This window comes from Rana temporaria, chromosome 1 (genome assembly GCF_905171775.1).
Source record: "Rana temporaria chromosome 1, aRanTem1.1, whole genome shotgun sequence".
NCBI lineage: Eukaryota > Metazoa > Chordata > Amphibia > Anura > Ranidae > Rana > Rana temporaria.
This window is the reverse complement of record NC_053489.1, coordinates 25,068,348-25,083,139: the sequence shown is the minus strand read 5'-3', so window position 1 is coordinate 25,083,139 and position 14,792 is coordinate 25,068,348. Positions and strand designations below refer to the sequence as shown.

Below are 14,792 nucleotides of genomic sequence, written 5' to 3'. Positions count from 1 at the left end.
GGGTCAGAGGTCAGTGTGGACCCTGTGTTGGGGGGGTCAGAGGTCAGTGTGGACCCTGTGTTGGGGGGTCAGAGGTCAGTGTGGACCCTGTGTTGGGGGTCAGAGGTCAGTGAAGACCCTGTGTTGGGGGTCAGAGGTCAGTGAAGACCCCGTGTTGGGGGTCAGAGGTCAGTGAAGACCCCGTGTTGGGGGTCAGAGGTCAGTGAAGACCCCGTGTTGGGGGACAGTGAGGACCCCCCATGTTGGGGGACAGTGAGGACCCCCCATGTTGGGGGACAGTGAGGACCCCCCATGTTGGGGGACAGTGAGGACCCCCCATGTTGGGGGACAGTGAGGACCCCCCATGTTGGGGGACAGTGAGGAGCCCCCATGTTGGGGGACAGTGAGGACCCCCCATGTTGGGGGACAGTGAGGACCCCCCATGTTGGGGGACAGTGAGGACCCCCCATGTTGGGGGACAGTGAGGCCCCCGTGTTGGGGGACAGTGAGGCCCCCGTGTTGGGGGACAGTGAGGACCCCGTGTTGGGGGACAGTGAGGACCCCGTGTTGGGGGACAGTGAGGCTCCTGTGTTGGGGGTCAGAGGTCAATGTGAACAGGTGCAATGTCAATGTAGCACACAATGTCACAGGTCCCCTCCCCCCCATAGTACATGGTGTCAGAAGTCCCCTCCCCCCCATAGTACATGGTGTCAGAAGTCCCCCTCCCCCCCATAGTACATGGTGTCAGCGCTCGGTGTCCCCTCACCCTCAGTAGGGCTCTCCCAGCCAGGCTCGCCGCTCTCATCATCTCTCCCGGCTCCTGCCCGCAGTGTGCGCTCCAATCCGACACCGCCCGATGACGTCGCGGTTCGGCTGAGGCAAAGCCAGTCTCCGACTGATGACGTCATTGGTTGGAAGGCGGTGTTCTGTCAGTATAGCGACTCTCCGTGTCTCCATAGTGAGAGCGGCGCCGCCATGATGTGGTTGGCGATGAACTTTTACCGGCGCCCTATTGTGGTTGGCAATCCCATATTCTCAATTATTCACCTCCTTTTTTTTACATATTTTTCCCCCGGTGTGTTCAGTTTTCATAATTTTACAATTTGGTATTATATTATCTTCCCTCATGCTGCTTGCACACACAAGTGAGCTGATTTCCGGTGTTCTGTAATTTTTTTCAACCCATCAGAAACTCCAACCGCATCATGTGGTGGGCGCTGCATCTCACATTTCTCTTCTACATGTAAAAATCATCTTTTTTTTTTTGCTAGAAAATTACGCAGAACCCCCAAACACTATATATGTATTTTTTTTTTCCAGCAGAGACCCTAGAGAATAAAATGACAGCCGTTGCAACTTTTTATCTCGCACAGTATTTGCGCAGCAATTTTTCAAACGATTAAAAAAAAATGTTTTGTATAATGTGAAAGATGACATTATGCCGAGTAAATAGATACCCAACTTGTCACACTTCAGAATTGCGCACACTCGTGGAATGGCGCCAAAATTCTGCACTTAAAAATCCCCATAGGTGAGGCTTTAATTTTTTCTTTACAGGTTACCGGTTTAGAGTTACAGAGGAGTCTAGGTCTAGAGCTGGAATTATTGCTCTCACTCGAACGTTTGTGGCGATACCTCACATGTGTGGTTTGAACGTCGTTTACATATGCGGGTCGCAACTTACGTGTGCGTTCACTTCTGCGAGCGTGGACGGGGCACTTTACATTTTTTTTTTTCCTTGTTCATTTTACAGTACTTTTATTTTTCTATTTTGACACTTTTTTCATTTTTTTATCACTTTTATTCCAATTACAAGGAATGTAAACATCCCTTGTAATAGGAATATGGCATGACAGGTCCTCTTTACAGTGATATCAGAGGTCAATAAGACCCCACATCTCACCTCTAGGCTGGAAAAGCCTGAAATAAATAAAGAAGAAGATCTGAGCTTCCCAGCCGAGGTGGTTTTCAAATGCAGAGGCCCGGGCGTGACGTCATAACATGGCGCCCGACCTCCGAATGATCACAGAGACTTCCTGGGGACCATCTGGCGCACCGGAAATCTCTATGGTCAGCATCCGGCGGCCAGTTGGTTTCTTCTCCGGTTGGCTGAGGGCAGGGGTGAGCCTGGAAATGTGCGGGAGGGGGGGTGCCAACCCCTCCTGCTGCCCATAAGAACGATCAAGTGGCTGAACAGCCTCTATGATTGTTCTTATGGTGTAGGGCAGTGGTCTCCAAACTGCGGCCCGGGGGCCAGATGTGGCCCTTTGCTTGATGTTATCCGGCCTTTGGGGTGATTTTTTATACATTGACACCAATGATGGGGCAGAATTCCTCCCAATGACACCAATAATGGGGCAGAATTCCTCCCAATGATGGGGCAGTATTTCCTCCCAATGACATCAATGATGGGGCAGAATTCCTCCCAATGATGGGGCAGAATTCCTCCCAAGGACGAGGCAGAATTCCTCCCAAAGATGGGGCAGAATTCCTCCCAGTGATGGGGCAGAATTTCTTCCAATGACACCAATGATGGGGCAGATTTTCCTCCCAATGACACCAATAATGGGGCAGAATTCCTCCCAATGATGGGGCAGAATTCCTCCCAAGGACGGGCAGAATTCCTCCCAAGGACGGGGCAGAATTCCTTCCAATGATGGGGCAGAATTCCTCCCAGTGATGGGGCAGAATTCCTCCCAATAATGGGGCAGAATTCCTCCCAGTGACACCAATAATGGGGCAGATTTCCTCCCAAGGATGGGCAGAATTCCTCCCAATGATGGGGCAGAATTCCTCCCAATGACACCAATGATGGGGCAGTATTCCTCCCAGGGACGGGGCAGAATTCCTTCCAACGATGGGGCAGAATTCCTCCCAGTGATGGGGCAGAATTTCTCCCAATGACACCAATGATGGGGCAGAAGTCCTCCCAATGATGGGGCAGAATTCCTCCCAATGATGGGGCAGAATTCCTCCCAATGACACCAATAATGGGGCAGAATTCCTCCCAATGATGGGGCAGAATTCCTCCCAAGGACGGGCAGAATTCCTCCCAATGATGGGGCAGTATTCCTCCCAAGGATGGGGCAGAATTCCTTCCAACGATGGGGCAGAATTCCTCCCAATGATGGGGCAGAATTTCTCCCAATGACACCGATGATGGGGCAGAAGTCCTCCCAATGATGGGGCAGAATTCCTTCCAACGATGGGGCAGAATTCCTCCCAATGATGGGGCAGAAGTCCTCCCAATGACACCAATAATGGGGCAGAATTCCTCCCAATGATGGGGCAGAATTCCTCCCAATGACACCAATAATGGGGCAGAATTCCTCCTAATGATGGGGCAGAATTCCTTCCAAGGACGGGCAGAATTGCTCCCAATGATGGGGCAGAATTCCTCCCAGTGATGGGGCAGAATTTCTCCCAATGACACCAATGATTGGACAGAATTCCTCCCAATGATGGGGCAGAATTCCTTCCAATGATGGGGCACAATTCCTTCCAATGATGGGGCAGAATTCCTCCCAACGATGGGGCAGAATTCCTCCCAATGACACCAAAGATGGGGCAGTATTCCTCCCAAGGACGGGGCAAAATTCCTCCCAGTGATGGGGCAGAATTCCTCCCAATGACACCAATGATGGGGTAGAATTCCTCCCAATGACACCAATGATGGGGCAGAATTCCTCCCAATGATTGGGCAGAATTCCTCCCAATGATTGGGCAGAATTCCTCCCAATGATGGGGCAGAATTCCTCCCAATGATGGGGCAGAATTCCTTCCAATGATGGGGCAGAATTCCTCCCAATGACACCAATAATGGGGCAGAATTCCTCCTAATGATGGGGCAGAATTCCTTCCAAGGACGGGCAGAATTGCTCCCAATGATGGGGCAGAATTCCTCCCAGTGATGGGGCAGAATTTCTCCCAATGACACCAATGATTGGACAGAATTCCTCCCAATGATGGGGCAGAATTCCTTCCAATGATGGGGCAGAATTCCTCCCAACGATGGGGCAGAATTCCTCCCAATGACACCAATGATGGGGCAGTATTCCTCCCAAGGACGGGGCAGAATTCCTTCCAATGATGGGGCAGAATTCCTCCCAGTGATGGGGCAGAATTCCTCCCAATGACACCAATGATGGGGCAGAATTCCTCCCAATGACACCAATGATGGGGTAGAATTCCTCCCAATGACACCAATGATGGGGCAGAATTCCTCCCAAGGATGGGGCAGAATTCCTCCCAATGACACCAATGATGGGGCAGAATTCCTCCCAAGGATGGGGCAGAATTCCTCCCAATGACACCAATGATGGGTCAGAATTCCTCCCAATGACACCAATGATGGGGCAGAATTCCTCCCAAGGACGGGGCAGAATTCCTTCCAATGATGGGCCAGAATTCCTCCCAATGACACCAATGATGGGGCAGTATTCCTCCCAAGGACGGGGCAGAATTCCTCCCAATGATGGGGCAGAATTCCTCCCAATGACACCAATGATGGGTCAGAATTCCTCCCAATGACACCAATGATGGGGCAGAATTCCTCCCAAGGACGGGGCAGAATTCCTTCCAATGATGGGGCAGAATTTCTCCCAATGATGGGGCAGAATTCCTCCCAATGACACCAATGATGGGGCAGTATTCCTCCCAAGGACGGGGCAGAATTCCTCCCAGTGATGGGGCAGAATTCCTCCCAGTGATGGGGCAGAATTCCTCCCAATAATGGGGCAGAATTCCTCCCAGTGACACCAATAATGGGGCAGAATTCCTCCCAAGGATGGGCAGAATTCCTCCCAATGATGGGGCAGAATTCCTCCCAATGACACCAATGATGGGGCAGTATTCCTCCCAGGGACGGGGCAGAATTCCTTCCAACGATGGGGCAGAATTCCTCCCAATGACACCAATGATGGGGCAGAATTCCTCCCAATGACACCAATGATGGGGCAGGATTTCCTCCCAATGACACCAATGATGGGGCAGAATTCCTCCCAATGATGGGGCAGAATTCCTCCCAATGATGGGGCAGAATTCCTCCCAATGACACCAATAATGGGGCAGAATTCCTCCCAATGATGGGGCAGAATTCCTCCCAAGGACGGGCAGAATTCCTCCCAATGATGGGGCAGAATTCCTCCCAATGATGGGGCAGTATTTCTCCCAAGGACGGGGCAGAATTCCTTCCAACGATGGGGCAGAATTCCTCCCAGTGATGGGGCAGAATTTCTCCCAATGACACCGATGATGGGGCAGAAGTCCTCCCAATGACACCAATGATGGAGCAGAATTCCTCCCAATGACACCAATAATGGGGCAGAATTCCTCCCAATGATGGGGCAGAATTCCTCCCAATGACACCAATAATGGGGCAGAATTCCTCCTAATGATGGGGCAGAATTCCTTCCAAGGACGGGCAGAATTCCTCCCAATGATGGGGCAGAATTCCTCCCAGTGATGGGGCAGAATTTCTCCCAATGACACCAATGATTGGACAGAATTCCTCCCAATGATGGGGCAGAATTCCTTCCAATGATGGGGCAGAATTCCTCCCAACGATGGGGCAGAATTCCTCCCAAGGACGGGGCAGAATTCCTTCCAATGATGGGGCAGAATTCCTCCCAATGACACCAATGATGGGGTAGATTTCCTCCCAATGACACCAATGATGGGGCAGAATTCCTCCCAATGATTGGGCAGAATTCCTCCCAATGATGGGGCAGAATTCCTCCCAAGGACGGGCAGAATTCCTCCCAATGATGGGGCAGAATTCCTCCCAGTGATGGGGCAGAATTTCTCCCAATGACACCAATGATGGGGCAGATTTCCTCCCAAGGACGGGGCAGAATTCCTTCAAATGATGGGGCAGAATTCCTCCCAAGGACGAGGCAGAATTCCTTCCAATGATGGGGCAGAATTTCTCCCAATGATGGGGCAGAATTCCTCCCAATGACACCAATGATGGGGCAGTATTCCTCCCAAGGACGGGGCAGAATTCCTCCCAGTGATGGGGCAGAATTCCTCCCAATAATGGGGCAGAATTCCTCCCAGTGACACCAATAATGGGGCAGAATTCCTCCCAAGGATGGGCAGAATTCCTCCCAATGATGGGGCAGAATTCCTCCCAATTACACCAATGATGAGGCAGTATTCCTCCCAGGGACGGGGCAGAATTCCTTCCAACGATGGGGCAGAATTCCTCCCAATGACACCAATGATGGGGCAGAATTCCTCCCAATGACACCAATGATGGGGCAGAATTCCTCCCAATGATGGGGCAGAATTCCTCCCAATGATGGGGCAGAATTCCTCCCAATGACACCAATAATGGGGCAGAATTCCTCCCAATGATGGGGCAGAATTCCTCCCAAGGACATCAATAATGGGGCAGAATTCCTCCCAGTGACACCAATAATGGGGCAGAATTCCTCCCAATGATGGGGAAGAATTCCCCCCAAGGATGGGCAGTATTCCTCCCAATGATGGGGCAGAATTCCTCCCAATGACACCAATGATGGGGCAGTATTCCTCCCAATGATGGGGCAGAATTCCTCCCAATGATGGGGCAGAATTCCTCCCAATGACACCAATGATGGGGCAGTATTCCTCCTAGGGACGGGGCAGAATTCCTCCCAATGATGGGACAGAATTCCTCCCAATCATGGGTCAGAATTCCTCCCAATGACACCAATGATGGGTCAGAATTCCTCCCAATGACACCAATGATGGGGCAGAATTCCTCCCAAGGACGGGGCCTTTCCTTCCAATGATGGGGCAGAATTTCTCCCAATGATGGGGCAGAATTCCTCCCAATGACACCAATGATGGGGCAGTATTCCTCCCAAGGACGGGGCAGAATTCCTCCCAGTGATGGGGCAGAATTCCTCCCAATAATGGGGCAGAATTCCTCCCAGTGACACCAATAATGGGGCAGAATTCCTCCCAAGGATGGGCAGAATTCCTCCCAATGATGGGGCAGAATTCCTCCCAATGACACCAATGATGGGGCAGTATTCCTCCCAGGGACGGGGCAGAATTCCTTCCAACGATGGGGCAGAATTCCTCCCAATGACACCAATGATGGGGCAGAATTCCTCCCAATGACACCAATGATGGGGCAGGATTTCCTCCCAATGACACCAATGATGGGGCAGAATTCCTCCCAATGATGGGGCAGAATTCCTTCCAATGACACCAATAATGGGGGAAGAATTCCTCCCAATGATGGGGCAGAATTCCTCCCAGGAAAACAATAATGGGGTCAGAATTCCTCCCAGTGACACCAATAATGGGGCAGAATTCCTCCCAATGATGGGGCAGAATTCCCCCCAAGGATGGGCAGTATTCCTCCCAATGATGGGGCAGAATTCCTCCCAATGACACCAATGATGGGGCAGAATTCCTCCCAAGGACGGGGCAGAATTCCTTCCAATGATGGGGCAGAATTCCTCCCAATGACACCAGTGATGGGGCAGAATTCCTCCCAATGATGGGGCAGAATTCCTCCCAATGACACCAATGATGGGGTCCAATGACACCAATGATGGGGTCCAATGACACCAATGATGGGGTCCAATGACACCAATGATGGGGGATTTTTTACTCCAATGGCCACAGTCCAGCCCCCTTAAAGTCTGGAGGACAGTAATCCGGCCCTTTCTTTAGAAAGTTTGGAGACCCCTGGTGTAGGGAATCGCTGGCTCTAAAAGATGACATCTGAATGAGACCTGTAGCTGCACTCATCATTCAGATATCACCACTCAAAATCCGTGACGTCATATGACGTTACGCGGGGTGGCAAGCGCTCTAACACAGGAGGTGTTGTTACTGGCCAAATCACCAGGTGAAAACAGAGTGGGGACAAGCCTAAAAGAAAACGAATGCAGCCACCACATCTAATGATTGGTAAGCTGCAATATATAAACAAAATTGGGCTACAGTGCCTTGAAAAAGTATTCATACCCCTTGAAATTTTCCACATTTTGTCATGTTACAACCAAAAACATAAATGTATTTTATTGGGGTTTTATGTGATAGACCAACACAAAGTGTCACATAATTGTGAAGTGGAAGGAAAATGATAAATGATTTTCAATATTTTTTTTACAAATAAAATATGTGAAAAGTGTGGGGGGTACATTTGTATGGCGCCCCCCGGAGTCAATACTTTGTAGAACCCCCTTTCTCTACAAGTATTTTTGGGGATGTCTCTACCAGCTTTGCACATCTAGAGAGGGACATTTCTGCCCATTCTTCTTCTTTGTAAAATATCTCAAGCTCTGTCAGATTGGATGGAGAGCGTCTGTGATCAGCAATTTTCAAGTCTTGTCACAGATTCTCAATGTGATTTAGGTCTGGACTGTGACTGGGCCATTCTAACACATGAATATGCTTTGATAAACCATTCCATTGTAGCTCTGGCTGTATGTTTAGGGTCGTTGTCCTGCTGGAAGGTGAACCTCCGCCCCAGTCTCACGTCTTTTGCAGACTCTAATGCCCTGTACACACGATCGGTTCATCCCATGAAAACGGTCTGATGGATTTTTTTCATCAGATATCCGATGAAGCGTACTTTCATCAGTCGTGCCTATACACCATCAGTTAAAAAAATGATTAAGTCAGAACGCGGTGATGTAAAACACGACGTGCTGAGAAAAATTAAGTTCAATGCTTCCGAGCATGCGTCGACTTGATTCTGAGCATGCGTTGATTTTTAACCGATGGATTTCCCCACAGACGATCATTTTTTTCTATAGTTTTTTTAACCATCAGATAATTTTAAAACAGGTTCTAAGTTTTTTCACCGATGGGAAAAAAAAACGATGGGGCCCACACACGATCGGTTCGTCTGATGAAAACGGTCCATCGTTTTCATCAGATAACAGGTTTTCTTCTAAGATTGTCCTGTATTTGTCTCCATCCATCTTCCCATCAACTCTGACCAGCTTCCCTGTCCCTGCTGAAGAAAAACATCCCCACAACATGATGCTGCCACCACCATGTTTCACAGTGGGGATGGTGTGTTCAGGGTGATGTGCAGTGTTAGTTTTCCGCCACACATAGCGTTTTGCTTTTAGGCCAAAAAAATCCATGTTGGTCTCATCTGACCAGAGCACCTTCTTTCACATGTTTGCTGTGTCCCCCACTTGGCTTCTCACAAATAGGACTTCTTATGTATTTCTTTCACCAATGTCTTTCTTCTTGACACTCTTCCATAAAGGGCAGATTTGTGGAGAGACCACTAATAGTTGTCCTGTGGACAGATTCTCCCCCCTGAGCTATGGATCTCTGCAGCTCCTCCAGAGTTACCATGGGCCTCTTGGCTGCTTCTCTGATGAATGATCTCATGACCAGCGGTACAAGAGGCAGAACAGGGACGTGTAAACACACTGGGGTGGATTCAGTTAGCTGCGCTTTAGCTTACGGCGGCGCAGCGTATTGTATTTACGCTACGCCGCCGCAACTTACAGGAGCAAGTGCAGTATTCACAAAGCACTTGCTCCGTAAGTTGCGGCGGCGTAGCGTAAATGGTGCCGGCGTAAGCCCGCGTAATTCAAATGTGGAAGGGGGGCGTGTTTTATGCTAATGTGTGATGACCTGACGTGATTGACATGTTTTACGAACGGCGCATGCGCCGTCCGTGTACATATCCCAGTGTGCATTGCTCCAAAGTACGCCGCAACAACGTATTGGTTTCGATGTGAACGTAAATTACGTCCAGCCCTATTCGCGAACGACTTACGCAAACGACGTAAAAAATTCAAATTTCGAAGCGGGAACGACGCCCATACTTAACATTGGCTGCGCCACCTAATAGCAGGAGCAACCTTACGTCGAACAAGCCTAACGTAAACAACGTAAATAATTTGCGCCGGCCGTACGTACGTTTGTGAATCGGCGTATCTAGGTAATTTGCATATTCTACGCCGAAAACAACGGAAGCGCCCCTAGCGACCAGCGTAATATTGCACACAATTATACGCCGCCGCATTCAAGTTACGTCGGAGGAGGAAGCCTATTTTTAAGCGCATCTGCCTTTGAGAATCGGTGTAACGATACGCCGGCGCAGATTTTAAATTACGGCGGCGGAGATGAAATGCAGATCGTGAGTTCCTACAAGCTGGGAACCACAATTTGTCACTTCCTTGTCAGTCCCCTCCCCCCACGATTAGAACACACATTAGGGAACACATTTAACCACTTGATCGCCCCCTAGTGTTAACCCCTTCCCTGCCAGTCACATTTATACAGTAATCAGTGCATTTTTATAGCACTAATCGCTGTATAAATGGCAATGGTCTCAAAATAGTGTCAAAAGTGTCCGCCATAATGTTGCAGTCCCGATAAAAATTGCAGATCACCGCCATTACTAGTAAAAAAAATTATAATAATAATAATGCCATAAATCTATCTATCCCCTATTTTGTAGATGCTATAACCAATCAATAAACGATTTTTGCGATTTTTATTACCAAAAATTTGTAGAAGAATACATATCAACCTAAACTGAGAACAAAAATTACTTAAAAAAAAAAAAAATAAAAAAAATGTGGGATATTTATTACAGCAAAAAGGAAAAAATATTGATTTTTTTTTCAAAATTGTCGCTCTATTTTTGTTTATAGCGCAAAAAATAAAAACCGCAGAGGTGATCAAATACCACCAAAAGAAAGCTCTATTTATGGGAAAAAAAGGACGCCAATTTTGTTTGGGAGCCACGTCGCACGACCGCGCAATTGTCAGTTAAAGCGACGCAGTGCCGAATTGCAAAAACTGGCCAGGCTCTTTACCTGCATTTTGGTCCGGGTCTTCAGTGGTTAAGTTAGAATCCGATTGATTACCACACACAGCTGCACCAGATTTTGCAGTCGCCAGTTTTGGATCCAGTCACACCTTGTGCAACGTGTCATATAAGTCACATGACAAGTCATTCCCCATGTTTTCCAATGATAACCACTCATATGTGGGCCCTAAAGGTGCAGCCACTTCAAAGTAGCTCATGCACTACCTTGGTCCGACTTCCATGCAACTTGAGTGCCATAGACTTAAATGTTAACTCTCAAAAGTTGCATGAAAGTCGTACCGGAATGTTATACAACAGTTTCCCATTATCACTGATCAAAGTCGTATCCAAGTTGCACCCATCCACAGTTGCATCAAAGTTGGACGCCGTCCTTTTTAAAGCAGAGTTCCACCCAAAAGGGGAAGCGCTTAACCATCTGTGCAATCCAAACCTTGAGATCCCCACTGCTACATTTGGCAACTTTCACCATCCCTGTTCCGAGTTCCTGGCTCTGTACACCTGCTGTGCCCATTATGAGAGGTTCCCACCATCCCTGTGCTGAGTTCCCAGGTCTGTACACCTGCTGTGCCCATTATGAGGGGTTCTCACCATCCCTGTGCTGAGTTCCTGGGTCTGTACACCTGCTGTGCCCATTATGAGGGGTTCCCACCATTCCTGTGCTGAGTTCCCGGGTCTGTACACCTGCTGTGCCCATTATGAGAGGTTCCCACCATCCCTGTGCTGAGTTCCCAGGTCTCTACACCTGCAGTGCCCATTATGAGGGGTTCCCACCATCCCTGTGCTGAGTTCCTGGGTCTGTACACCTGCTGTGCCCATTATGAGAGGTTCCCACCATCCCTGTGCTGAGTTCCCAGGTCTCTACACCTGCAGTGCCCATTATGAGGGGTTCTCACCATCCCTGTGCTGAGTTCCCAGGTCTGTACACCTGCTGTGCCCATTATGAGAGGTTCCCACCATCCCTGTGCCGAGTTCCCAGGTCTGTACACCTGCTGTACCCATTACGAGGGGTTCCCACCATCCCTGTGTTGAGTTCCCAGGTCTGTATACCTGCTGTGCCCATTATGAGGGGTTCCCACCATCCCTGTGCTGAGTTCCCGGGTCTGTATACCTGCTGTGCCCATTATGAGGGGTTCCCACCATCTCTGTGTTGAGTTCCCAGGTCTGTATACCTGCTGTGCCCATTATGAGGGGTTCCCACCATCCCTGTGCTGAGTTCCCAGGTCTGTATACCTGCTGTGCCCATTATGAGGGGTTCCCACCATCCCTGTGCTGAGTTCCCAGGTATGTACACCTGCTGTGCCCATTATGAGGAGTTCCCACCATCCCTGTGCTGAGGTCCCGGGTCTGTACACCTGCTGTGCCCATTATGAGGGGTTCCCACCATCCCTGTGCTGAGTTCCCAGGTCTGTACACCTGCTGTGCCCATTATGAGGGGTTCCCACCATCCCTGTACTGAGTTCCCGGGTCTGTACACCTGCTGTGCCTATTATGAGGAGTTCCCACCATCCCGCTGATCAGAAAAGACATGTTGTAGACAATCTATACATCTTCAGAACACTCATTCCTATGAAACCACAGCCAGATTCTTTGTAAATTTCCATTTTAATGAAAATATTTGAACATGTCTTAAGTTACAGAATATTAAACAACTGAAAAGAATACCAGAGGAGGATGATTAATCAAAATAAAATAAAATAAAATAAAACACTAACAGAAATCGCCCGCCTGGTTTTGGCGCCAAACGGCGCCCGCGTTTAATCCCACAAGCCTTGCATAGCAAAACATCATGTGACCAAAACAAAAAAAAGGGGAACGGAAGCACTCGGGTCAAAATGGAACTGAACAGAGTTAGAGTGAGTTTAAACATGATTCTCCGGACTTGTCCGATTCTCAGGGATGTATATGGAGGGAATTATGGGAATTCCCATCATGCTTTGCTCATGGCCAATCATGTATCTCTGAACTTGTCTTCTTCTCAGGGATGTCTATGGAGGAGATTATGGGATTTCCCATCATGCTTTGCTCATGGCCAATCATCACGTATCTCTATAGTTGTCTTCCTCTCGGGGTTGTCTATGGAGGAGATTATGGGATTTCCCATCATGCTTTGCCCATGACCAATCATCATGTATCTCTATACTTTTCTTCTCGGGGATGTCTATGGAGGAGATTATGGGATTTCCCATCATGCTTTGCCCATGACCAATCATCATGTATCTCTATACTTGTCTTCTTCTCAGGGATGTCTATGGAGGACATTACGGGATTTCCCATCATGCTTTGCTCATGGCCAATCATCATGTATCTCTATACTTGTCTTCTTCTCAGGGATGTCTATGGAGGACATTACGGGATTTCCCATCATGCTTTGCTCATGGCCAATCATCATGTATCTCTATACTTGTTTTCTTCTCAGGGATGTCTATGGAGGAGATTACGGGATTTCCCATCATGCTTTGCTCATGGCCAATCATTCTGATTCTCCAGCCTGGTCCTATTCCCTGGGATGTGTTTGCAGGGGGACTATTGGATTTCCCATCATGATTTGCCATTCGTTAAAAAATAAAAACAAATCTTTTGGCACACAGTGAAAGAGGGCAAACTTCACCTACTGGAATATCTAAAAAGTTGGGGGCTTCTTAAAGCGGTGGTTCACCCTCCTTAACATCAGTCTAGCATTACATTCGGCATAGTAGCGCGAGCTACAGTATGCCTATCTGTATTTTTTTATCCCCGTACACTCAGTGCTATTGCACATTGAAGATTCCGACTCCCGCGGGGAATGGGCGTTCCTATGGAGAGGGAGGATGATTGACAGCCGGCTCTGGCACGTCACGCTCCCCCAAGACAGCCGGAGTAGGTCTCGGCTCTTCACGGCGCCTGCGCACAGGCTATGCGCAGGCGCCGTGAAGAGCCAAGCCTATTTCGGCTATTTCCGGAGAAGCGTGACGTGCCAGGGCCGGCCGTCAATCACCTTCTCTCTCCATAGGAACGCCCATTCCCCGGAATCTTCAATGTACAATAGCACAGTGAGTACGGGGATAAAAAAATACAGATAGGCATACTGTAGCTCGCGCTACTATGCCGAATTTAATGCTAGAGGAAAAAAAAAATTTATATAGGGTGAACCCCCGCTTTAAAGAGAACCTGTACTTTGCCTGTAGAGGGCAAAATAAAAATGTTCCCTTTACTGGAGGCTAGACATGTGCACTGCCGAAAAATGTGTTCATTTTCGTTACATTCCTTATTTTTTTTGCTTTTTTTGAAAATTTGGAAATCCGATTTTTATTTGAATTTTCCGAATTTCTGATTTACAAATAAAAACATTATGGATTTTTCAAATTTTCGAAAATCTGAAAAAAAAAAAGAAAAAGAAAGAAAATCAGTAAAATTCGAAAGAACTAATAATAACTAAATTCTAGGGGCCAGATTCTCGTACGATCGCGTAACTTTGTGCGGGCGTAACGTATCTGATTTACGTTACGCCTCCGCAACTTAGCCGGGCAAGTGCTGTATTCTCAAAGCACTTGCTCCGTAAGTTGCGGCAGGGTAGCGTAAATCGGCCGGCGTAAGCCCGCCTAATTTAAATTTGGATCAGGGGGGCGTGTTTTATGTAAATCTTCTGTGACCCGACGTGATTGACGTTTTTCCCGAAATGCGCATGCGCCGTCCGTGGAATTTCCCAGTGTGCATTGCTCCAAAGTACGCCGCAAGGACGTCATTGGTTTCGACGTGAACGTAAATGACGTCCAGCCCCATTCACGGACGACTTACGCAAACGACGTAACTTTTTCAAATTTCGACGCGGGAAAGACGGCCATACTTAACATTGTTACGCCGCACTTACGCCACCATATAGCAGGGGTAACTATACGCCGGGAAAAACCTAACGTAAACGGCGTAACTTTACTGCGTCGGCCGGGCGTACGTTCGGGAATTTGCGTATCTAGCTGATTTACATATTTCGATGCGTAAATCAGCGTACACGCCCCTAGTGGCCAGC

The 14,792-nt window shown here is 48.5% G+C and overlaps 1 protein-coding gene across 1 annotated transcript in view; it reads right to left on the bottom strand.

Annotated features, from left to right (window-relative positions):
• Nucleotides 1–862, bottom strand: part of STOML2 (stomatin like 2) — a 46,998-nt gene extending 46,136 nt beyond the window's left edge. The window contains exon 1 of the mRNA XM_040336020.1: nt 746–862. Within this exon, the coding sequence (XP_040191954.1) occupies nt 746–787 (42 nt within the window). The 5' untranslated portion in view covers nt 788–862. The remainder of the gene's footprint in view (nt 1–745) is intronic.
• Between the last annotated feature and the right edge of the window lie 13,930 nt (nt 863–14,792).